General features: G+C 34.6%; 1 protein-coding gene across 18 annotated transcripts in view; it reads right to left on the reverse strand.

Moving 5' to 3' along the window:
• LOC149769964 (bromodomain adjacent to zinc finger domain protein 2B-like) overlaps positions 1 to 27,423 on the reverse strand; it is a 131,947-nt gene that overhangs the window by 21,629 nt on the left and 82,895 nt on the right. For all 18 annotated transcript variants that reach the window (XM_089949608.1, XM_089949591.1, XM_089949604.1 and 15 more), the window contains 10 exons: positions 23,713 to 23,790; positions 22,286 to 22,397; positions 19,760 to 19,902; positions 19,427 to 19,534; positions 18,238 to 18,347; positions 16,450 to 16,524; positions 15,285 to 15,537; positions 12,796 to 12,852; positions 5,700 to 7,083; positions 248 to 406 (listed from right to left, as the gene is read on the reverse strand). In XM_089949608.1, the coding sequence (XP_089805734.1) occupies positions 248 to 406; positions 5,700 to 7,083; positions 12,796 to 12,852; positions 15,285 to 15,537; positions 16,450 to 16,524; positions 18,238 to 18,347; positions 19,427 to 19,534; positions 19,760 to 19,902; positions 22,286 to 22,397; positions 23,713 to 23,790 (2,479 nt within the window). The remainder of the gene's footprint in view (positions 1 to 247; positions 407 to 5,699; positions 7,084 to 12,795; positions 12,853 to 15,284; positions 15,538 to 16,449; positions 16,525 to 18,237; positions 18,348 to 19,426; positions 19,535 to 19,759; positions 19,903 to 22,285; positions 22,398 to 23,712; positions 23,791 to 27,423) is intronic.

A 27,423-nucleotide genomic window follows, 5' to 3' on the forward strand; every position in this document is an offset into this window, starting at 1 on the left:
AAAGTGATACCTTCAGGCGCTTAAGTAAGGAGGAAGACTGCATGTCAGGTACTCTTTCAATCTTTTCTGGTATTGTTTTTGACATGTGTAAAATGCAGACAAAACTAATTAGCTTTGAAAAAAAACTGTTATTGACAGTTACAAGAATGAAGCCATAATCCGAAACAGAGATGCTTACAGGTAAGGGCCACAACTTTTACTTTCCAAGTGATAATGAAAGATACAAAAATGAAGTCACAACTCTTACTTTCTGGGTTGCCCTTTGTACAGGAACTGATGGCATACTCAATGCCTTTCTGCAGCGACTTTTGCATCCCTTTCTCACGGATTCCTCGTGGATGTAGGCACTTCTGAAGCTCACGTACTTTTTCTTGATCTGTAATCCGCCACCAACCAGATCTGTATTCTGAAGAAGAAAAAAAAGCAAGATTTTTTTACATGAAATTGATAATTTCTAAATCTAGATAACCAAAAGTACTAGAAGAAGGACCTGCTAATAGTGATAAATTTGCGTTATTGGAAAAGGGGTGCACTTTGAAATTGTCCATTCATTTATGCAAGATTTTCTCTTAATCAATTGGGTAACATGTATCATTAATACAACCTTCAAAGTACATTGCACTAGCAGATGGCACTGCTTTTCCAAGTACATTACACTAGCAAATGGCATTGACCTTCCAAAGAAAATGTTAGTTTGACTAAAGAAGCCTAAATATTTACAATCACCTAAAACTTCTTGTTGTAATCATGGAAATGAATCAAGTTTTGGAAGTCTGTATTATCATTGGTGACTGCTAGCACTACTATAGCCATTCCTGATGTGAGAAAAATAAATGACCTTTTTTGAGTTGACCAAGCTGAAACCATGCACCAACATGCTGTGTGTGTGTGTGACATGTACCTGTGGTGCCATTTACCCACAAGGTCCCGACACAAAATCACTTTACAGGAACCTCATACAACGTATTTGCATACCAGTGCTAATCCGCTATAATGTTTCCTGCTATGGTTTCAAACAGTATTTCAAATGACAACTGTGGTGTGTCATCTGAATAAGATAATCTGGCATAAAATTATTTTCTATCAGCACTTGTCTACTGTACCATGCAGGACCTATCAACCCTTTTCCACCATACCATGCAGGACCCATCAGACCTAATCTACTGTACCATGTAGGACCTGACAGCCAGAGTGAAACTAGGACCTTTGAACCTGGATACATCTTTTCACTCTTACATGATCAGCCAGTGAAGACCGAAAATAACGATCCAAAGAAACAAAATTCTAGTCTAATACTGAATGGAAGATTTCCTATTTTTTTGGGTGGAAATCATTTAATTGGTTGTTAATTCATTATCACTTGGTTTACTAAGCAATGTGTGGGCAGGGATGAGGGTGGTGTGAAGTGGGATCATATGTGAATTTAAAACTGCTTGGTGATTTGTAGGATTTTTAAATCTATCTATTTTTGGATTTTATTGTTGTCGTCTTTTTCTGGAACATACATGTGATAAGAATTACAGGATGAAAAAAAGACTGCATCTTCTCCATAGTTGCTGTTACTTTTACTTCATAGAATTTGAGCAGAAAAGAATCTACCCATTCCACTCGATTCATAGAATCATAACTTTAAGTGGAAACTTCCTAAGTTATTTCTTTCTCTATCAAGAAATAAACAGAGCAATTTTTATGTTCAAATTATACTTGTTTTAAACAAACACTATTCAAAGAAAACACTCTGGATTATTCCTTCATTTACATTTCAAATATTTTCTTTTCTTCCAGACTGTAAATGACTTGGTTGTAACTGCCAAACATTTTACCACCACCACTCCATTACAAAGACATATGTTTTTCATAATGCAAAAATATTAACTTTACTTTACAATGTCATTTGTTTTTCTATAATGCAAAAATATTAACTCCACTTCACAAAGTCATTTGTTTTTCATAATGCAAACTATTACCTCCATTTTACATCAATTGTTTTTTCATAATGCAATAACATGAACATTACACAGGCATTTGCTTCTCAAAAAGAAAAAAAATATTACTTCCACATTACACTGACATTTGTTTTTCATGATACACTCCCCCCCCCCATTTAATGGCATTTATTTTTCATGATACAAAACCCCGTCCCCCATTTAATGGCATTTATTTTTCATAATACAAAAATATTACCTCCACATGACACTGGCATTCATATTCCTCATGCAAAAATATTACACACACACACACCCATTATATTGGCATTTGTTTTTCATTCAACAAAAACATAATAACACATTACACATGTATTCGTTTTTCAAAATACAAAAATATTACCTCCACATGACACTGGCATTCATATTCCTCATGCAAAAATATTACACACACATACACCCATTACACTGGCATTTGTTTTTCATTCAACAAAAACATTAACCACACATTACACATGTATTTGTTTTTCAAAATACAAAAATATTACCACCACATTACAGTCATTTGTTTTTAACAATACAACAGTGACTGATTTATAATTTAGATACATCTTTTGCTGCAGCCATTAATAAACTCCTTTTCTGTGTTCAATTTTACAAAAGTACCTTTTGCAACAATTAACAGGATAATGAGTGTGCTACACAATAGACTTTTAATGTGTTTTAATGAATAAAGAATTTTACTTGAAAATATGTGAATTAGGGAAATAAGGAACACAATAATAACATATTTATATTCTTGCAATGATTTTTGCCACATTTGATCATAATAATAGAAAACCCTACTGTGATGCAAATGCACGCAAATCCGGTGATATAAAAGAATGCTCTGGAGAGAACATTAGTCACCATGGAAATGAGGATTGGATTTAGTGGAATGGACCAATGGTATGCTTAGAAAGATCATGAAATTCAGAATCACCAAATTTATTGTATTTTGCTATCTCAAACATCTGATCACCTGTGTTAGTTTTGGCAACTCGGGCATATGGATGACTCTGTCCTTATTTAAATGGTGAAAAGCAAAGCAAGCATTTAACTCCCCCATATTATAATGCTAGGTCACCACAGGTAATCCAAAACTGGTAATGAACTAATGATGTATTCGTCATGCAAAAATATTACACACACACACCCATTACACTGGCATTTGTTTTTCATTCAACAAGAACATTAACCACACATTACACATGTATTTGTTTTTCAAAATACAAAAATATTACCACCACATTACAGTCATTTGTTTTTTTAATAATACAACACTAAATGATTTATAATTTAGATACATCTTTTGCCACAGCCATTAATAAACTCCATTTTTGTGACACAATACTCTCAATGTAGGACCAGAGCTATATAAATGTCAGTCGGTAACAGATGTTGACATTGATATATTGACCAATTTATAAGATTTGGGGAGTAATTTTAAATTTTGTTTACTGTATCATTTTTTATGGTATCACTATTCTAACCGAGTTGAGAAGCTGTTATAGCAACATACACACCTTTGCTAGCCAAGGTTCCGATGTGTCAAGTACATGGCAGATTATTATGATATTTCGGACCTTCGGGTCTGTGAATTTTATTTTGATGCAGTAGTATGCCACTGCACCCAATCAAAATCAACTTGTTCAAATTTGGTCATTGTTCGCACAAGATCAAGACACGTGGAGCACACAAATGGAATGGACTCATAAATATGCAATTTTCCACTGCCAGTCCATGTTTGTACAAATACATACTTTCACTAAAATACACATGTAATTGCTTCTCTGGTATACAGTCATACTTTCAGTGCTAAACATACAAAGTATCCTTTTGAAGCCAATTTAATCCACCATTTTCAGCAGACATACAACGCATTGCTGTTGCATGCTATTAGTAAGTTGGCATTAAATACTAAGGGAGACAAATCAAGAAATACAATAGATGTCACTAGGACAATGCTCTGAAATGTCTGTATGATCTGCCAAGGTGTAGAGAGGGTTAGCACATTGGAACCATGGCTAGTGAAGATGCAACCTACAATATTATTAGAGAAAGTCATTCATATTTTTTCTTATATTTTCTGGAGATTAGCTAACTTGTGAGTAATGTTGCTAACATTAACAGACAACAGCACTAAAGCCTATATTGACAATAAAATGTTTAAAGCCTAAACAGAAAAAAAAACGTTTTAAAAGTTCACCATCTTGACTTTCGCATAGGATGAAAGCAAATGGGTGTGATTCAGCTGGTTCCAGAAAGGTCAGTGGCACTAAAATTTAGGCCGAGTCCAAGTTAATGGCTAATGCAAATAACATGGTCTAAGTGCAACTGAACATAAAACTAATGTACTGGATTTTATGCAGTGGCAACAAAAGTTTAATTAAAATATATATAATGTGAAATTATAATGTTTGGAGAGCAAGTTCTTTTGATGATTGTTGTATATATTTGATTTAGTTATATCTGATCTAATATATACTTATTTCAATTTAATTGTTTGTTTGTCAGTTTTACATTTTATTTATTTTTCATTATATGCTATTGTAATGTAAATTTATTCAATGGAAATGATACTTGTTGCAGAAAATAGTTTGACCCTGACCCTTCACTTTGTAAACACCAGGTGTTGACCTAGATCCTGACCTTGATTCAAAATTAGTAGCAACCACATAAATAAGTTCTATTTTTATTTTATAATGATCGGTTGTCATCAAGGTCATGATGGGGCTATGTGTTTAAGATGTAAACAATGTTTATAAATTTTATTTCTTAGAGTAAAATGATTGGATTTTGTCAGGGCCACACTGTGCATTTTAACAAGTAAATAATTTCAATGAGGTTCTGCAACATGATCACGTTGTAGAATACAATTTAATCTTTGTTTTGGAGGGATATTCTCAGTTAGTTGGGCTCTTACACTGAAAGTTGTACGTTGTGCTGTTTGGAGTTATTTCAAATTACTTGGATTCAAAAGGATTCATTTTTTTCTTCTTGGAAAATACGTGTGCTCATACTAAATTGTTGAACAAGGGCAGTTTATATAAAAATTTATTCAGATTTCCAAAATCGGAGTGATATGTCTTGTTTCTACAAGGAACTGTAGACTTCAACATTACAGATTACAGTATACGTCACTGTGTCCCATCTTGGATTCTTTGTCAGGACTTGTAACTTTAATCATTAGAACATTTTATTATTAGGACTACTAAAATTTTATTCATTGATTATTCTCGGATTATTTTTGGATTTGATTCTTAAAACCTGTAGGTTCATATTTTTTTCATTTTTTGCAGAATTTTTCCGGGGAAATAAATTATTATATTTTTCAAAGCTTGTTGTTTCACTCTTTCTTGTGTTACTGTTGATTCGAGCCTAAACACATAAGATGATAAAAACAGGCTAATTAAAGCTGTTCATATAGGAAATCACAAAGTTTATTATTGTGATACATATTGTATCAGGACTTTTGTATCATTACACATATCATAGCTGGACTTTTGTATCATGATACATGCTGTATTAGGACTTTTGTATCATGATATATATGGTAATTGATTTTTATATGACACATGGTATCATGACTTTTGTATCATGAAACATATTTTATCAGGACTTTTGTACCATATATATAGTATCAGGACATTTGTATCATGGTACATATACTGTCTCATGTCACCAATGGGAAAACAGTTTTATCAAGCAGATATGACAAAAAGGTCACTGTACCTTCTGGTATAGGTTGTGCTTCTCCCTGTAGGGATCTGAGCAGCTCTTCTGGATCTTTTTGAGACATGGACGGATTTTCTCCTGGAAGGTCCGGAATTTTAAATGAGTTGTCTGCTGACCCTATGCTATAACAAGACATGCCAGATACATTCATATCTGATGGACTTCCAAACAACTGTCCCATCTGGAATGAGGCAAATGGTGGACTTTGCACTGGAAAAGCTCTGAACGATAGAGGTGATAAAAATGGTGATGAATTAAACATTCCCATAGCCTGATGCTGGCCTCTCGTCAATGACATGTCATCACATGGAATTCTGGGTAAAATACTAAACCACGGTTTTTCTGTGAAATCTGTGGGTAAAGTTCTCAGCAAATTATCTGGTGAGAATGTAAATGATGGAAAGGTACCTGATGGACAAAATGGACTATTTGGCATCACGGAACCTGGTTCCTTTTTTAAAATCGTGTCAATGCTCATGAAACTGGGCTTTGAGCTTGTGGAGGATTTGTTGGAATGAGCAGGTGGTGGTATGGGTGATGATATTGCTTTGATATGAGACAGTCCATTTGAAATCCCTGGCACAGTTGGAAGTGAGGTTGATATTGGTGATGATGGAAATGGTGATGTTGATGATGATGTTGATGATAAATGTACATTATTTATGAATGACTTTGATTCAGTTTTGATTTCTGAACCATTTGAAAGATGACACAAATCACTTAGCTTACTAATTTGGGGTTCCTGAAGAAACAAGTTTGAATTGGACTTGTGTTTCTCACTACATCCCTTAGATGAATCTATTTCACCATTACATAAAAGTTTTTCCTTTTCTTCCTTAATATCCAGTTTTGCTGAGAATTTCTCACCTGAAGAATCATAGTCTTTGGCCACAGACTTTCTTTCTAACTTTCTTTTCTCATCTTCTTCAGGTTTTACTTTATGATAATCATTCTGTTCACATTTTACATCCTTTTCAAACGAATCACACTTTATCACCTTCTTTTCTGAAGATTCACATTTCACATTCACATTTTTCACAACCTCCTCTAGCTTTATACCCTCATTCCTTTCACCTCCAATTTTTCCCTTTTCCTCCTCCTCCATGTCTTCATTTTTCCTTTTATTTGAGGTTTTTGTAACCTCTTTCTCTTCCTTATCAGTATCACTTAAGATTTTAACTTCTTTTCCCTCTTGCTTTTCCATTTTATGTTGCATCTCTTCCTCTACCAGCTTGAGGTCACCAGATTCCAATCCTTCCACATAAATACCCCCTGCCACAGGCAGAATCCAGTACCGTCGCTTATAACGATCCTGTCCAAATGTTATTGCACGTACTTTGTGTGATGCTTGAAACACGTTTTCTCTGTATTGGGCATGTTGCTGAAAATAAATGACTCCAGATTAGAATGCATTATTAAACAATAATGACTAATATAAACAAGTGGCCCAAGTGGAGATGCTCACCCGATTGATAAAAACAAGAGGCCCAAGTGAGTTGCTCACCTGATTGATAAAACAAGTGGCCCAAGTGGAGTTGCTCACCTGACTAATATAAGCAAATGGCCCAAGTGGAGCTGCTCACCTGATGGATAAAAACAGGTGGCCCAAGTTGTGTTGCTCAACTGTTCCATATAAAGAAGCAGCTTCAAGAAAAAGCATTTGACAATCTGTCTATCCAGGTATGTTGAACTATTCTTGAAAATATTCTTGATGGGGCATTTCAATTTCTATAATGGCAAGCACATTTGAGGGTGGGTTATCATCATCTGTATAAACCTGAAGAGTCTACATGTCAGAATGCTGTCAAATATCCTATGCTCTTGACGATTTACTGAGAAGTAACAATTCCGTATTTAACTGCAGACTAGAATCATTTTTATAAAACTCAAATTTTGTTGAAGTGTTTTGGAGATGATATGAAAAGGTTTTTCATGGCCACAATCTTTTATAGGTAAAAATTTCATGGCTTTCACGCCAGGACATTTGCTGTCAAATTCTGATCAAAATTAGCTTTCAGAATAAGCCAAAAGAAGAAAGCGCTGATGGTTGATACAAGACCGATGGTACATGACAAACATACAACGGGATATGAACCGTATGTCCAGGCCAGATACAAACTGTAATGAGTGTGTTCTTCGTTTCAAACATTACTCATAGAAAAATTTCCTGAACCTTCTTAAATGATTTTTTCCTTATTACATTAACTTTAACAAATTTATCTATTTTTTTAAATCTAAATATAAACTAATATTGTTAATTCACTTTTGCATGGGGTAATATTTGGAAGATTTCCTGGCTGAATTGGGGCAAATAATTTGATTGATTTGGGGAAAATAATTTTAAAGGCAATAAACACTTGTGACCAAACAATCCCCTTCACAGACAAAACCATATATATGTGACTTTTAATTGTGAGAAAAAAATGTAATTATTCTATTTAGTGCCAAGATACATTTTTTTCTGGTACTAACTTGAGACAATATTTGTATTTTTCTAGGGTACTAATTTGAGTCAATGTTGCTATTTTTTCAAGGGTACTAATTTGAGTCAATATTGCTATTTTTCAAGGGTACTAATTTGAGTCAATAATGCTATTTTTCTGGGTACTAATTTGAGTCAATATTGCTATTTTTCAAGGGTACTAATTTGTTGTTGTTGTTGTTCTAGGGTTTAATGCCATTTTTCAGCACAAGATAGGCTATACATGGCGGCCAGTATAACTGGTGGAGGAAGAACCCTGGAAAACCCAGGGAAGAACCACCGACCCACGAGAAGCAACTGGCAGGCTTTCCCACATACCCACACTAGCCGAGCCTTGGACTCGAACCCATGCAGACAGAGGTGAGATGGCAGTGATCCGGAACGGTGAGTGCTTTAGACCACTCGGGGCCCCCGGTACTAATTTGAGTCAATATCACAATTTTTCTAGGGTACTAATTTGAGTCAAGATTGCTAATTTTTTTACAGAGCACTAATCTGAGCCAATATTGTTGTTACTACAACCCACAAATTTACAGACCCAACAAAACAATGATTCTTCACTGTGAAAAAATAGTATCCCTTCTTTTATCCACAAACGTGTCATTTTGATTGTAAAATGAAGAAAAGTTACACCCACAGAGAATATCAATTCAGTGTGCCTGGGAAATGCTGAATGCAACTATTGTTCTATATTTTTGTTAAGTCACTTAAAACAACTGAAAAAAACCGATGTGAAAAAACATCTTTTTTGCAGGTCCACGGTTAACTACTAATAGAAGAAAAGTAATTCACTGGTATCCATTCCTCCCTTGTATGAATTGTAACTTGATAGCTTTATAGCAAGTTCATGCAATGACATATAAATAGTAGCACTGTCTATAAAGTTTATGACTATGAATCAGAAACAAGTAGATTATGATAAACAGGAAGTTATAAACAAAACAGTCTGCTTCAGAAGGCATGAAGTCCAAGTGGAACTAAAATCAATCACCTGTCTGACATCTACTTTAAAGTGAAATGTATGGGCAACTGGCCAGGAAATATTGACTATGATGTTTGCTGACATTTTAAATTGTTTTGTTTCATTGTCAACAAAATAGTGGCAATGTTTGGTCATGCATTGACATGATTTGTACTAAGGAGGCCTCCTAGACACTTTTCTGTAACTTATGTCAAATTCTGTTAGCAACTTATCAAAAGAAGTCACTTTGAAAGTTTTCTACTTTTAGTAGTAGTGGCAGTATTTGATATCAGGTCCACATTATGTGTACTAATTTGAAATGCCACCACACCAGAATTCTTTGTCAAATTTAGTGGAATTCTGTTCTGCAGTTTTCAAAAGTCACTTCAAACTTCTTCTCACTTTAGTAACACAAATCACATCTGATCGCAGATTGGTATCCTTTGTATAAATTTGAATGGCCTCTTTGCCAGGATACTTTTGAAAAGTTTGATGAAATTTTTTCCAATAGGTTTTTGAGAAGTGATGTTTTATTCTCTTAGTAACAGCAGTCACATATGAAGGCATATGGGCATCATTCATAAAAAGATTACAAGATCTCCAGGCCAAATTACGTTCTCTCAATAGCAGTCAAATTCTGTTCAGAATGTTTTATGAAGCTATTCTTTTTGTAACAACAGGATATTCAAATGTGGATCAGCATTATTTGTATTAATTTGATTGGCCTTCCTGACTTGTTCCTTTCAGTCAAATTCTGTACTGAAGATTTTCAGATTAAATTAGTCAAGGCTGTTTCTATATTTAGTAACAGCTAGCACATCTAATAATACATTGGCATCATTTGTACAAACTTTAAAGGCGGTAATGAAAGAATACTGCTAATGTTACATTGACATCATTTGTACAAACTTCAAAGGCAGTAATGAAAGAATACTGCTAATGTTACACTGGCATCATTTGTACAAACTTCAAAGGCAGTAATGAAAGAATACTGCTAATGTTACATTGGCATCATTTGTACAAACTTTAAAGGTGGTAATGAAAGAATACTGCTAATGTTACATTGGCATCATTTGTACAAACTTTAAAGGTGGTAATGAAAGAATACTGCTAATGTTACATTGACATCATCTGTACAATCTTTAAAGGCGGTAATGAAAGAATACTGCTAATGTTACATTGGCATCATTTGTATAAACTTCAAAGGTGGTAATGAAAGAATACTGCTAATGTTACACTGGCATCATTTGTACAAACTTCAAAGGTGGTAATGAAAGAATACTGCTAATGTTACATTGGCATCATTTGTACAAACTTCAAAGGTGGTAATGAAAGAATACTGCTAATGTTACATTGACGTCATCTGTACAATCTTTAAAGGCGGTAATGAAAGAATACTGCTAATGTTACATTGGCATCATATGTACAAACTTCAAAGGTGGTAATGAAAGAACACTGCAAATGTTACATTGGCATCATTTGTACAAACTTCAAAGGTGGTAATGAAAGAATACTGCTAATGTTACATTGGCATCATTTGTGCAAACTTCAAAGGTGGTAATGAAAGAATACTGCTAATGTTACATTGGCATCATTTGTACAAACTTCAAAGGTGGTAATGAAAGAATACTGCTAATGTTACATTGGCATCATTTGTACAAACTTTAAAGGCGGTAATGAAAGAATACTGCTAATGTTACATTGGCACCATCTGTACAAACTTCAAAGGTGGTAATGAAAGAATACTGCTAATGTTACATTGGCATCATTTGTACAAACTTTAAAGGCGGTAATGAAAGAATACTGCTAATGTTACATTGGCACCATCTGTACAAACTTCAAAGGTGGTAATGAAAGAACACTGCAAATGTTACATTGGCATCATTTGTACAAACTTCAAAGGTGGTAATGAAAGAATACTGCTAATGTTACATTGGCATCATTTGTACAAACTTCAAAGGTGGTAATGAAAGAATACTGCTAATGTTACATTGGCATCATTTGTACAAACTTTAAAGGCGGTAATGAAAGAATACTGCTAATGTTACATTGGCACCATCTGTACAAACTTCAAAGGTGGTAATGAAAGAATACTGCTAATGTTACATTGGCATCATTTGTACAAACTTTAAAGGCAGTAATGAAAGAATACTGCTAATGTTACATTGGCATCATTTGTACAAACTTCAAAGGCGGTAATGAAAGAATACTGCTAATGTTACATTGGCATCATTTGTACAAACTTCAAAGGTGGTAATGAAAGAATACTGCTAATGTTACATTGGCATCATTTGTACAAACTTTAAAGGCGGTAATGAAAGAATACTGCTAATGTTACATTGGCATCATTTGTACAAACTTCAAAGGCGGTAATGAAAGAATACTGCTAATGTTACATAGGCATCATTTGTACAAACTTCAAAGGCGGTAATGAAAACTGCTAATGTTACATTGGCATCATTTGTACAAACTTCAAAGGCGGTAATGAAAGAATACTGCTAATGTTACATTGGCATCATTTGTACAAACTTTAAAGGTGGTAAAGAAAGAATACTGCTAATGTTACATTGGCATCATTTGTACAAACTTTAAAGGTGGTAATGAAAGAATACTGCTAATGTTACATTGGCATCATTTGTACAAACTTTAAAGGTGGTAATGAAAGAATACTGCTAATGTTACATTGGCATCATTTGTACAAACTTTAAAGGCGGTAATGAAAGAATACTGCTAATGTTACATTGGCATCATCTGTACAATCTTTAAAGGCGGTAATGAAAGAATACTGCTAATGTGGCCAAATTCTAGTGATTTTTTAGAATAAGATCTCTAAAGGTTTTCCCTTTTTTTGTGAATGTGACAAAATGTGATGGCAGATCAGCATAAATTTGGATAAATTTGGAATGGCTCCATAACACGATGATTCCACCAAGACTTGGATGAAATCTGTTCAATGGTTTTTACAAGAAATGAAAATAGCATTGATTGTTGATGGATGCTTGACTGACACAAATGATAAATAATGGGTACAAGGTCATACAACAAGCTCAACTTGCCTTACATTTATGAGGTAAAAAAACAAGGATAGTGCAGAACACCAGGTCTCCCATGTGTTCTTAAAAAACAAGGATAGAACATAACACCAGGTCTCCCGTGTGTTCTTAAAAAAAACAAGGATAGTACAGAACACCAGGTTTTCCCACAAGTTCTTAAAATCAAGGATAGTACAGAACACCATTTCTCCCAGGAGTTCTTAAAATACAATGACAGTACAGAACATCAGGTCTCCCATGAGTTTTTAAAAACAAGGATTGTAAAGAACACCTTTTCTCCCATGAGTTCTTAAAATACAATGATAGTACAAAACACCAGGTCTGCCACAAGTTCTTAAAAAACAAGGATAGTACAGAACACCATGTATCCCATGAATTCTTCACACAAAAAATCAGGGATAGTATAGAACATTGTCTCCCATGTGTTCTTAAAAAACAAGGGTAATACAAAACAGAGGTCACAGATGTGTTTTTAACATAGTGACAAGTTTGTTGTCACTGGCAATGTGATATCCACATCTCACTTTCTGCAAAAGCTTGCAGGACAAATACATGGCCTCAAATGTAAAACAAATCCTGATTTCTGCAGATACTGACCTTTTGTAACTTGTCAATCTTCTTTTCACACTCTTCAGCAGTCTGGGGATCATCCTCCTAAAATGGCAAGCACAAAATACCAACAAACGTGACAACAAGTGTTCTGCAGAACCCGACATATAACCCATGTGGATAGAGTAAGTGCCACCCACCCCACCTTTAAATAACATGCAAAAATATCAACACAAATCTTAAATACAAAACTTTAATGCAGATGACTAGGCCTCAGTCACCACAGAATATAAGACTGTATATATGTCTGATGATTCCTACACAAATTGTTTCCTGCCTTGATGTAAACCTCTGTGTCTGCAGACCTTATCAATGACTTTTTCTACTGATTCATGCCTTGATTTAAACCTATGTCTGCAGGCTTTATTACTGGTTCATGCCTTAATTTAAACCTGTGTCTGCAGGCTTTATTACTGATTCATGTCTTAATTTAAACCTGTGTCTGCAGGCTTTATTACCGATTCATGCCTTAGTTTAAACCTGTGCCTGCAGGCTTTATTACTGCTTCATGTCTCGATTTAAACCTGTGTGTGCAGGCTTTATTAGTGATTCATGTCTTATTTAAACCTGTGTCTGCAGGCTTTATTACTGATTCATGCCTTAATTTATACCTGCTGCAGGCTTTATTACTGATTCATGCCTTAATTCAATCCCGTGTCTGCTGGCTTTATTACTGATTCATGTCTTATTTAAACCTGTGTCTGCAGGCTTTATTACTGATTCATGCCTTAATTTATACCTGTCTGCAGGCTTTATTACTGATTCATGCCTTAATTCAATCCCGTGTCTGCAGGCTTTATTACTGATTCATGCCTTAGTTTAAACCTGTGTCTGCAGGCCTTATTAGTGATTCATGCCTTCATTTAAACCTGTGCCTGCAGGCTTTATTACTGCTTCATGTCTTGATTTAAACCTGTGTGTGCATGCTTTATTACTGATTCATGCCTTATTTAAACCTGTGTCTGCAGGCTTTATTAGTGATTCATGTCTTATTTAAACCTGTGACTGCAGGCTTTATTACTGATTCATGCCTTAATTTATACCTGTCTGCAGGCTTTATTACTGATTCATGCCTTAATTCAATCCCGTGTCTGCTGGCTTTATTACCAATTCATGTCTTATTTAAACCTGTGTCTGCTGGCTTTATTACTGATTCATGCCTTAATTTATACCTGTCTGCAGGCTTTATTACAGATTCATGCCTTAATTCAATCCCGTGTCTGCAGGCTTTATTACTGATTCATGCCCTAATTTAAACCTATGTCTGCAGGCTTTATTACTGGTTCATGACTTAATTTAAACCTGTGTCTGCAGGCTTAATTACCGAGTCATGCCTTAATTTAAACCCGTGTCTGCAGGCTTTATTAGTGATTCATGCCTTAATTTAAACCTATGTCTGCAGGCTTTATTACTAATTCATGCCTTGATTTAAACCGGTTCATGCCTTGATTTAAACCTGTGTCTGCAGGCTTTATTACTGAGTCATGCCTTAATTTAAACCTATGTCTGCAGGCTTTCTTACTGGTTCATGTCTTAATTTAAAACTGTGTCTGCAGGATTTATTAATGATTCATGTCTCGATTTAATCCTGTGTCTGCAGGCTTTATTACTGATTCATGTCTTATATAAACCTATGTCTGCAGGCTTTATTAGTAATTCATGTCTTGATTTAAACATGTGTCTGCAGGCTTTCTTACTGGTTCGTGCCTTAATTTAAACCTGTGTCTGCAGGCTTTAGTAGTGATTCGTGTCTTATATAAACCTGTGTTTACAGTCTTTATTACTGATTCATGCCTTAATTTATACTTGTGTCTGCAGGCTTTATTAGTTATTCATGCCTTAATTCAAACCTGTGTCTGTAGACTTTATTACTGATTCATGTCTTGATGTAAATATCAGTGTCTGCAGGCTTTATTACTGATTCATCCATAATTTAAATCTGTCTGCAGGCTTTATTACTGATTCATGTCTTGATTTAAACCTGTGTCTGCAGGCTTTATTACTGATTCATGCCTTAATTCAAACCTGTGTCTTCAGGCTTTATTACTGATTCATACCTTGATGTAAATATCAGCATTTGCGGACTTTATTGCATAAGACAAATGAAATGCAGATGGAAATCTTGTTATACATTTAAAGAAATTCATTATCAACAAACATTTGTTAAGATTTTAACCTAAACATGTTTTGTTTCAGTTTTAAACACAAACTGAAAATGCTCAAGACAAGAAATAAAATCAGTTTCCAAATTTATCAAAAACTATTTCCCTTATTCAATTTGGTATGGCATGTTTTATGGAAGAAAGCTTAATAAAAAGTTTTGAAATTACACAAATATTTTAAAAAGTAAAATGTCATTAATTCAACTTTCTCTGCTATGATAATTAATACTATTTTGCATAAGTTTCAGTTTTGTGTTCCTTGGTTCTTTTTCTTACAAAATTTTGAAGTTTATTCAGAGCTGTTATCGTAACTACCTCAGCTTCAGAGCCATTGACTGTATCTTTGCCTGCATTTATGGAATCACTTTCATTGCCACTCTCGTTATCATTTTCATCATTATCATTATTGTCCTTTTCCTCATCATCACTGTTGTCCTTTGTCTGGGTTGTCATCATGCTGTCATCACCCATAATGCTGGTATCACCCATGGTGCTGGTGTTGTCCATTTCAACTGCTGGTGGGTTTATCATATTCTTTTTAAACTTCTTGGTTTGTAAAACTCGCAACCTATTCGAAAAATAATAATTTTGTTCAAGTTAGGTTTTTTGTAACCCTTACTCCCACATAACCTTTCCTCTCACATAACCCTTAATTTCACAGAACCCTTAATCTCGCTATTGGACACCTCTATCTGATTCACAAACAAGTGTGTCTGGACGCTGACAGTAAATATTGGGCATTGTTTCTGGTCATCATTGTGCAACGTTTGGGAAAAGCCCACTTTGACATACTACAGGGATTGAGGTAAATAACCTGGGTCATATTCTCAACTCTCCTAAATGGAAGATGTGGATTTTTTGAGTTCAGATAATTAGAATTATGACTATGAAGGCTGCATTAAACCGGATCTGACTCAGATGTCAATGTCGGCAACAGTGATTTTTTATATTTACCAACTTTTGATGATTTGGTGATACAGATTTTTTTAGATGCTGAAGATTGCCTACAGTTGGTCATACAGCTTCACTATCTTATACTGAATAAATTCTCATGTAAACATGTAAAAATAATTATTCCACAGGAAATAATAATAAAATTATAAAAATCAGATTTTACTCTTGAACCTATAAACAGAACAAACATGTACAAAAATGGCAAAATGGTTAAAATGTGGCTCTGGCACATGTATGTCAACAGCAACACAGTAACAGGAGATGCAGGATTAATGCTGATTTGCATCATGTTTCCACATCTTGCAGTAAATTAGTTTTGTGTGTTAAGATGTTGATATAAGTGTTATCTTCGAGACTAAGACAGGCTGGTGAATCCAAAGTTTGCAAATGAGAATTTAGAAGATTTCCAATCAGTACTAAAATACAATTTATTGCTTTATTACCTGCATTATGGAAATTCAAGAGCTGGTTAAACAGATGTTAAATCAATGAAATATGACAGTAAATGATGAGAACCTCTACTAACCTTCGTAACTTTCCTTCAACGACCCACTTATTTCTTCTGATACCTCCAATGTGATCCAAATGTTTCTCTATCTCCCTGGAAATAATGAAATCAGATCCTGATCAACAACAAACAGGATTCAAAATCTCCATGACCAGAAATCATCTATTTGACAGAAAATGTGTATCTTATTAATATCCTTGTTGGTCTAATGCCCAGCTTGTGCTTCAAGTTGATTTGTACACTGGCAACAAGTAAGCTGGCATGGCTTAGAAAGTTAAGGAACAAAGCAAAAAGACACAAAATCACAGACAAACAGAACATCTACATAGGTGTTAAAAAATCTAAATAAGGATATACACTTATTTTAAAATTTGTTTTATGTATTATACTTAACAGCCAAATGCAATGATTTTTTAAAATATATTTACATGGTTCCCACACTTTTCTAAAGATAAATTTCCAGGGTTTTTCCAGGATGAAATTAATTTGTTCAAGGTTCACATGTGATCATTACTGAATGGAATTAAAACGCATTTTAAATTGTAAAACATGCATTTTCTAAACATAAAGATATTTCTTTTTCAAGACTCTCCAAAAAATCCAAGTCAGAAAAGATGATCATGCAAAAGACCACAAAACGTATCACACAAAACAAGTATGATTATATTACCATAAATTGGCACGTAAAGTCATTTCAATGTACAGAATAAAAATTCTAGCATTATTTTGCTGACCTGCATTATGTTGCCAAGTGGGAACAACATAATGAACATGAATTCGTTTTGTTTCCTTTCAAACCTTTAATTCTAAGTTCCTTTTATAGTATAAAAAAACAATAAATGCAAATAATTAAAATCATGTCTTGTAATGAAAAGAGTTTAACCCTAAATTTATCTGTGCCAATAAAATCTGAATCAAGATTTTTCAAACAACCTAATCTCCTTATGTTGATCTGGTTAAAAATCCATCATTTAAAAAACTAAATCTGCAGCCTGCTCCATGACCTGAAATCATCCATTCGACAGAAAATCAGTATCTGTTTTGTTCGTTAATATCCTTGTTAATATCCACTTATTTTAAAATTTGTTATATGTATTATACTTAGCAGCAAAATGCATTGACTTTTTATGATTTATAACAAAACTTTATGGTATATAAAATTAAGCTGATTGGTTAAAGAAAACAAATTAAAATGTGATTTAAAAAATCACGGTGACTAAAAGAGGAGTTTTCAGCATGTGATTAATTTTTCACAATTATATTACTGTAATACTACAATTTAATGTATCTGCGTGGGTGTCAATTGTTTTTTGTGTGTGCAAAGATTATTTCCAGGATAAATAAATCTGCGGCTTTAATAAGTGGAACAATTGTTTCACAAGATGAACATTTGTTTACTGGATCCCCATAACTTGTGATCTGAAATCTGTTTATTGGATCCCTAAATTTGTGGATAGTAATTTGTTTACTGTATCAATAAATTTGAGGATTTGAATATTTCTTTGCTGGTTCCCAAAATGTTTGGACTTAAATATTTCTTTACTGGATCCCTAAATATTTGGTTAGTAATTTGTTTAGCAAACATGTAATTGATAAAAATTAGTACCCTACAAATAACAGTGAATACACTGAACAAGCTGTAATTGGCCCCTGGCCAATTAACCTCCCCTGCAAAAAAATGCAATGAGATCAAAACTTTCTGGGTTATTAGAATGGTCAGCAGCTGGATGGAACTCTGCTGTGCAATACTTGATTAACAGTCATACTGCTTGTCAGAGATGTAAACAGATGTCATAGCAACCTTACCCTGTGATGTTTCTACTGCAGATCAGCTCGTTGACAAGAAAGGCCAGGATAGAGGCTCTCTCCGTTACAGTGAAGGCTTCTAAAGGCTGGGTCTGAAGCTTTAAACTCACCTGCAACAGAAATAAAAAATATGAATGCAGACTTTAAAAGATTTTAACATAGCCATACTTTAACATTGTTGATGAATAGCTATATCTTTGTGACCCAGGTGCATATTTGTCATGAATGAGTGAGCAAGTGAGAGAATGAGCGATTGATCACTCTGCATGAAGCACACGATAGGGTGGGTGGCTAATGTCAATCCCATGCCAACAACAAAAGTCCTTTGCACTTCTACTCTTGTCTTTGGAGGAACAAAACTATAACCATTTTACTCTGGCAAACAGCCATCATTTGAGAGAATTGTAACCTTTGTATGTTTTGTAGTCGTATCTGCTTGGCCCTGTATGCTTCCTGTTTGTTAATAAACCCCATAACCAGAGTGATGTAGTCATTTCTATTAATACAACACCCAGCACACAATGGCGCCCACTGTAAAGTCCCAAAGGACAGTAAATGACATCAGGCGGATAAACTAGATCTAAGTACCACTACCAAAAGAATCTGCATTGATGAGTGCCAGTACAGCAGAGGAAGCTTATGCTTTTCTAGGTGATTTAGTGTTTTATTCAGGCCCGAACAGTTAAAAAATGATGAGGTCATTTTACTTTCACAGACTCTAAAACCTGACATTCATCCATATGCTCAAACTCCTAACTATGAACCCTGGCATTCACCCATATGCCCAACTCCTAACTCTGAACCCTGGCATTCACCCATATGCCTAACTCCTAACTCTGAACCCTGTCATTCACCCATATACCCAAACTCCTAACTCTGAACCCTGGCATTCACCCATATGCCCAACTTCTAACTCTGAACCCTGTCATTCACCCATATGCCCAAACTCCTAACTCTGAACCTTGGCATTCACCCATATGCCCAAACTCCTAACTCTCAACCCTGTCATTCACCAATATTCCCAAACTCCTAACTCTCAACCCTGGCATTCACCCATATGCCCAAACTCCTAACTCTCAACCCTGGCATTCACCCATATGCCCAAACTCCTAACCCTCAACCCTGCTTATGTCAAGTTGATCTGGGACATACTCTATCAGTCAACAGACAATGAAGTTTTGAATCTCACCTCATTTTCTTTACCATTTCTGGCCACCATAAAGATTCTCAGAATTTCTGGCACAACTGACTCATTGATCTCAACATCGGCAATTTTTTGTCCCAACTTGGTTACTGCCTGCAAAAAAAAATTGTTTGATGTGAGAGAAAAAACCCAACTAAAAATTAATTTTAGACTTCTGAACATGCAAGTAGTCTTTCATTTATGAATCCTCTAACCCAAAAGAAATTAAAAACAAAAGTCAGCCAATACATTAAAAATGCAGTACATACTATTTTTGTGTTTGACTGTTTTATCATTGATTTTTAAATACAATAAGACCAATACTTTATTGTATTCTACCTCTTTTGGATTTGGAACACCTGGATCATCCACGGCATATTTTAAGAGATGGGACACGAGAGCTAAATAATCGTCATTATCATCCTCAGATCTGTTTAAAACACCATCCTGTAGGCCCTTCAGTGTTGGCAGGGTTGTCTTGTCTGAAATAAACATAAGAAATTAAATGCGGTACAATAACAGGAGAAACAAAAATTGATTCAGCATTTAAACTATCTTTTTATCATGTCATTTCACAAAAGTATTCAAGAACTATCTTTTCAATGATACAGAGTAAACAATGAAAACTCTTAAAGGTCACAAGCTGTCTATATTGTACAAATGTGTGATACAATTATGGTTATTAAAAAATGCATTTGTTCTGTATGCACAATATAAAAATGTTTAATTAGATTTAAAAATCCACTTTATTTAATGAAAAAATTATTTGGCAATATCCATAAACAATTGGTAGTTTCCAAGTGCCAAAAATGGATATGGCGTACATTTATCCCATCTATTCAAACTAGCCTTTCAAGTGTTTAATTTCCCCATGTAAATATGTGATATATGTTATGATCATGCATTTGTACAGCAAATATGGTGCATTGTGTTGCATATGGATGTAACCAAAAGATATATATATATATATATATATATATATATATATATATATATATATATATATATATATAATGGGACAAAGCAATTCTTTCTTTTTCCAAAAGACCCTGTTGGAACCCCGAGTAGTCTAAAGCGCTCACTGTTATGGATCACTGCCATCTTACCTCTGTCTGCATGGGTTTGAGTCTAGGATTTGGCCAATGTGGGTATGTGAGAAAGCTTGCCAGTAGCTTCTCGTGGGTTGGTGGTTCTTTCCGGGGATTTCCCGGGTTCTTCCTCCCCCATTAATACTGACCACCATGTATAGCCTATCTTGTTCTGAAAAATGGCATTAAACCCTATAACAACAACAACAAAAGGCCTTGTTTACCACAAAAAATGTGGATTGAAGCTGTGGGATTGAATAGGGTGAGGGATGGCTAAATGCTGTAGAAAGCTCTACGGTGCATATGAGAAGAGGGATAGAAAGAGCATACATAAAATATATCAAATAAAGGATTAAAATACAGTAATGTTACTGCAGATGTAAAATATTAATGTTTAAAATAACCATAATGCTTTTTGAATGCGCAAAGTGTAGACTTTGATCAAACTCTATATGTAGCGTTATTAGAACCAATAGGAATTCAAAAGGATTTTAAAAAAGAAATATGAGCTATTACTCTGGGACGTTTATCATTTATAGGCGTGCAAGTCTGAAGAATCAGTCATATATATATACAAATACGTGTGTGTGCACGTATACACATTATTTGCTGTATATATTGGGACACAATATAATAATTTTTTTCCCGACCCAGAATTTACGGTGGAACTTTTTCCTCAAGGTACTTGTCCAAAGACTTCAGAGACAAAATAATTTTGTATTGAATTAGTGCCCTCCCACTACTGCATGGTACAGTAACATAAACAAAACACTTATTTAAAATAAAATGAATGAACATAACCTTGCATTGTTATCTTTTATTTTCTTTTTTCATCATATGAAATTTATTAAAGAAAAAAAATATATCCACAAACTCCATGTAGCAGATGCCCAATGGCATCTGCATCCTTACTTTAGTATGTATTGCTTATGTCAGATAGCAAAGTTGCAAATTAGACGGAACTATCACCCGATTGCTTGAAGGCACCTACCATTCATGCCTGATACGTTATTAGGTGCAAAATGACCAAGACTGTATTGTATCAAGGTTAACTATATGATGGTATCTCGCAGATAAAAATCATTATTTTAAAATACATTCACTGTGAGTGCCAATGATAATCTTTTTGCTAGCTGGGATACAAAAGTATTATTAAAGGAGACCAGAAATAAAACCTTTCCTTTTATGTGTGTAATTCTCTAAAAATTTTAATTCGACTATAATGTCTATAAATTAAATATCGTAAGTGGGTACTGATTAATTGCGCGCAAGATACCACGATTCTGTAAATTGCAGAGTTTTTCCGAGTTTTGATGAGACAACAGACCACGTGGTCCTGTGATGCAATACTAGCCAGTCCCTGAATACAAACAGAAACATGGCAAGCCAAACAAGGCTGGATGCTCTTGGATTAAACTGTCAGCAGGCTGATATGTAAGGTGGCTGCTTAACTTAAGCATATTAAGTAGGTTGGTAACTAGGCCAAAGTATATACACAAAAACATAGAATCCCACAGGTTCAAATTATGGACTGACAGATGGGTAGGTCAGTTTGTAGACTTGTTGATAGAAACACAGACAGGTAGGTCAGTTTGTAGACTTGTTGATAAAAACACATAGGTAGGACAGTCTGTAGACATGTTGATAGAAGCACAGATGGGTATGTCAGTCTGCTGATATAACGACTGATAGGTCAGCAGGTAGATACAAAACTGACAGACACATAAACATATGAATATATGAATAGGTAGACATAGCATGAAAGTGATTTTCTCACCATATCCCAGGGCATCAGCAAAGTTGTGAAGAAATTCTAGGACCATGAGAATATCAGCATAAGCAGCTCCTTGTAACCTCACTCCCTCGAGTCGTGGGAACACAGGCATTGGCTGTAGCAAAGTTTAAAGCAGTTTTAATATAAGCAAATCATTCAGCTCTTGTGTGTATACATTGTATATGTTATAAAGTAGGCTAATGTGCGTATACATTGTATATGTTATAAAGTAGGCTAATGTGTGTATACATTGTATAAGTTACAAAGAGCCTAACGTGTATAATATAAGCAAGGCATTCAGCAATAAAAGTAGGCTAACGTGTGTATACACTGCATAAGTTATAAAGAGGCTAATGTGTGTATACAATGTATAATTTATAAGGAGGTTATATATATATATATATATATATATATATATATATATATATATATATATATATATATATATATAGAGACATGCACACAGTTAAAGTTTTCTAGGAATTTGAAATAATTTCTGTTCATGTCAGACTTAGACATCCAACCCCACCACCCTTCCCTGATAATTGTCTGCTGTGTTTGGGTCAATCTTTCACGACATGCTTTTGACAGGAAGAACTATTTGTGATAGCAAATAACATATGGCAGAGAAACAAAATGCATCACGGATATACTTGTGTTATTCTACTGTTATCAATAATGCATCTTTGGCATTACAGTATTAATAGCATCATCTTTGTTTTTATGTCTTTACTATCATGGATGTATGGGGGGGGTATTATGAGGGTTCAATTTAATGGGACCCATAAATATTCCCATATTATATGAGAACACGTGGACCACTGTCTGCAGGCAGTGTGTGTGTGTGTGTGAGTGTGTATGTGCATGTGTGTATGCATGTATGCTTGTATGTATGTATGTATGTTGTTGTTGTAGGGTTTAACGCCATTTTTCAGCACACAGTAGGCTATACAGGGCGGCCAGTATTAATGGTGGAGGAAGAACCCAGAAAAACCCCGGAAAGAAACACTGACCCACGAGAAGCTACTGGCAAACTTTCTCACATACCCACCTGTGTGTGTGTGTGTGTGTGTATGGATGCATGCATGCATGCATTTATGTATGTAATCCCAAATTGATCCAGAAAATTTATTGTGCCTAACATTTGTTGTTGTTGTGGGGTTTAATGCCATTTTTCAGCACACGATAGGCTATACATGGCGGCCAGTATTAATGGTGAAGGAAGAACCCGGGAAAACCCCGGAAAGAACCACCGACCCACGGGAAGCTACTGGCAAGCTTTCTTACATACCCACATTGGCTGAATCTTAGACTCATACCGCAACAGACTTAGGTAAGTTGGCAGTGATCCATAACGAAGAGCGCTTTAGACCACTCGGTCACTCGCAGCCCTGCCTAACATTTGGATCAGAACAAAAATACCAACAAACCTTGTGATCTCGTAGCTCCATGTCCTCTCTTGGTTTCTTTAGCTCCTGTGCCAGGACTATCTCCATTCTTCTTTGTTCCTGGATGAAATAAAAACGTATTTTACCTCACTGAGCTAACATCAAGTATTTCGTTTTTAAAGGGCCATCATATTTTGCAATCTCATCAATGAATGCTTTTATGTTAGTAAAAGCTTTGTCTAACTCCGGTAAAGCTTGACCAGTAAATCCAAACGTGGTCACAGGGTTATACCAGGCTGGAATGACTGTGTCAAAGAACTACACAACTTTGCACGAAATGCTTACCTTATGTGATGTGATAATGGTAAACCTCATCATGGCCATCTCACTAACCAAATGCACCAAACAATAACACAATTTAAGTATGCTCTTAGACTTTGTAAGAAGGCAGAAGTAAAACATAGAACAGACTTGCTAGCATAAAAATTTGAAAATGTCAATCCACGTGAATTCAGGAAGAAAGTTAAACAAAATACTACAACAACTTCCAATAAACTACCAATTTGCATTGATGGGAACCATGGTCAGAGAAATATATGCAACATGTGGAAAAATCATTTTGAAGACATACTTAGTAGTGTTAAAAATGAATCGAATAAGAAGCATGTGCTTTTAGCATTGAATACCCCTTCTGCTCGTATTGAGGTAATTACATTATCTGAGATCCAAAGTGCAATAACAAGACAAAAAGGTGATAAATGTCCAGGATCAGATTTTTTACTTGTGGAACATTTTAGATTTTCAGATACTAGACTTCATGTGCTATTGATGATTTTATTTAATCGTATGTTTGTGCACAACTTTTTACCAGATGACTTCACAAAAGTTACAATTATACCGCTACTAAAAAAGCAAACTTGGTAACCTGGCGGACAAAAAAAACATCAGACCTATAGCTCTTACGACTATTATTTCAAAAATATTTGAATGCATCATACTGCATTGATGTGAAGTCACAATCTCCGATAATCAGTTTGGTTTTAAAAAGCAGAATTCAACAGATTTATGCCTATATGTTTTAAGGAAACTAACAGCTATTATGTAGAACATGGCAGCCATGTGTTTGCATGCTTCTTAGATGCTAGTAAGGCATTTGATAGGGTCAGTCATTGGGCACTCTTTAAAAAGTTGATTGATATTAAAATACCTGTCTACATAGTTCATATTTAGTTAAATGGTATGGCAAACAGTTGTATTATGTGTATTATGTATTATGATGGGGAAGTGTAATATCCAGCACTTTTCATGTAACCAATGGGGTGAAGCATGGGGTATTCTTTCCCCCATGTTATTTAGTATATTTATAGAGGAGTTAAATCATAAGCTGGGTCAGTGTTACATGGAGTTATGTCTGCCACCAAATGAGCTGTTTCTCAACAATTTTAGTTTTGCTGATGATATGACATTGATAAGTCCTTCTATCGTGGGTTTAAGGAAATTATTAAAGATATGTGAACAATATGCATTTCAGGATGATATAATCTATAATACAAAAAAATCAGTACGCATGGTCTTTCAGCCAACTTCTTTCAAATTACCATCTCCTCCCCCTGTACATCTTAACAGCAATGCTCTCACGTATGTCATCAGTTATACGTATTTGGATCATATTTTGAAATCCAATCGGTCAGATAATGAAGATATTACCGATTTTTGTGTACTCGAACAAACATGCTTCTATGTAAATTTAAGAATTGTTCACTGAATATCAAAATTAGATTATTCCAATTTTATTGCTGCACTATGTATTGTGCACCTCTGTGAACAAACTTTAATGAATGTATGAAAAGAAATCTAGTTATTGGTTATAATATCAGTCTTCGTTTTCTATTAGGTCTTGCTAAATTATAATGTATTCAGTTTTGATGTAGTAATGAGAAAGTATGTATTCTCAATTATGACAAGAATATCTAATAGTAAGAACTGTATATTGAAATCTCTTTGGAACTATGACATTCATTTAAATTCTCAAACTATTAGCAGATGGAACAAATTATTCTTTAAATGTACCACTTAATTTCATTCTTAACAATGCATGGCACAATTAATTGTTGTAGATGTATCTGTATACTTGTACATATGATATGTTCTTTTAGTTTACATTGTTTTTACTTAATATCTATATTTAATTTAGATGTATGGACTATGTAGTCTGAAATAAAGAATTCTTATTATTATGTTAGCACAGTGGACTCCCTCACTATAAAGCAGCTTACTATAAGACTACCTCTGCATAATGTGCATTCAGTCATGGATCCCATTAAACTGATTGGACTGTATTTTGCACATCATTCGTGTATCCCAGTATATGGCAACCTTGTATATATCACAAATGCATACCAGTATAAGGCAAACTTGCATATATCACAGATGAATACCAGTATAAGGCAACCTTGCATATATCACAGATGTACACCAGTCAATCAGATTAAAATCAGATCTCCACTGTTATACATGAAGATCTGACAGTAACCACTTAGGGGTCATGTTCTGGTAATGTATGTTATTACCATAACCACTAATTTTATCAGTCAATCAGATGAAGTCTTATATCTTTATGTTTGGAGACTGAGCAGTGTCAATTAAGAGCATCAGTGTGTACCGAATGATTTGATACACTTTCAGATTTTTGAACGCTGCATTTCCATTGGCTAATTCAAAGGTCATCAGAACATGACCCTTAAGCGGTCATCAGATCTTCATGTAGGCGAGTGGAGATCTGATTTTAATCAGACTGGTACACCAGTACAAGGCAACCTTGCACATATCACAGATGTACACGTTTATGCTAATATTGCATATATCATGTATGTAACACACTATAAGTGTCCCTGAATAGAACACAGAACAAAGAACAATGGTACTGTAAAAGAACTATTGTATTCAAATTTATAGCTATGTCTCTGATACAGATGGAATTTTCAACTAGGTAATTCAAAATTTAAGCAACCACAAATTCTGTCAAAATCAGTAACAGACAAGGTAAAGTGAATTCCTTGGATGACGACAAAAATGGAGTACTGAAAAAACGAAAAGTTAAAATGACATCATCATTTAAAGACTAAGTTCCAAAAATGGCCGATAGAACGGGTTGGAAGCAGTAGATACTACCAGTCTTCTAGTTAGGAATTTGCTATACATATTTAGGAAACAAAGTTCTAATTTCTGAGGTGACCAAAAGAAAGTTTTTCTTGCAACCAAAGGACTTACTGCATGATGAAATTTATTAATTCAATCATTTTGGCAGTGGGTGGACGAGTAAAAAAACAGACAGTTATATTCACCAATGAATTTTACATCAATCATACTAATATATTTAAGCCATAGAAAATAGCAGTTTAATATAAAAGGTATTTGAGGAATGTGGTGAATAGCAGTGGGACAAACCCCAAAAGGGACAATGGTAGAGCATTAGGGGTGGCAGGAGCACCTTCCAACTTGTTTGTGCATTGCAACACAATAATCAACACTTTGCCTTTCTACACACTCAAGAATTCCAAAGATCAGAGGTCATTTGGGGGTAAAAGATTGTCCATTTAGAAGGAATTTCAACAATCACACACCAAAATAATATAGATGTTAAGGTATAATTGTGTAAAACATTGCATATACTGTCAATAAGACTGATCCTTACCTTTTTGTGTTCTAAATTATTTTTTTGATTAATGTGAATGATCAGCCCATTACGTATTA

The sequence above is a fragment of the Sinohyriopsis cumingii genome, unplaced genomic scaffold (genome assembly GCF_028554795.1).
Source record: "Sinohyriopsis cumingii isolate HCF-2022 unplaced genomic scaffold, ASM2855479v2 utg002917l, whole genome shotgun sequence".
NCBI classification, from domain to species: Eukaryota; Metazoa; Mollusca; class Bivalvia; order Unionida; family Unionidae; genus Sinohyriopsis; species Sinohyriopsis cumingii.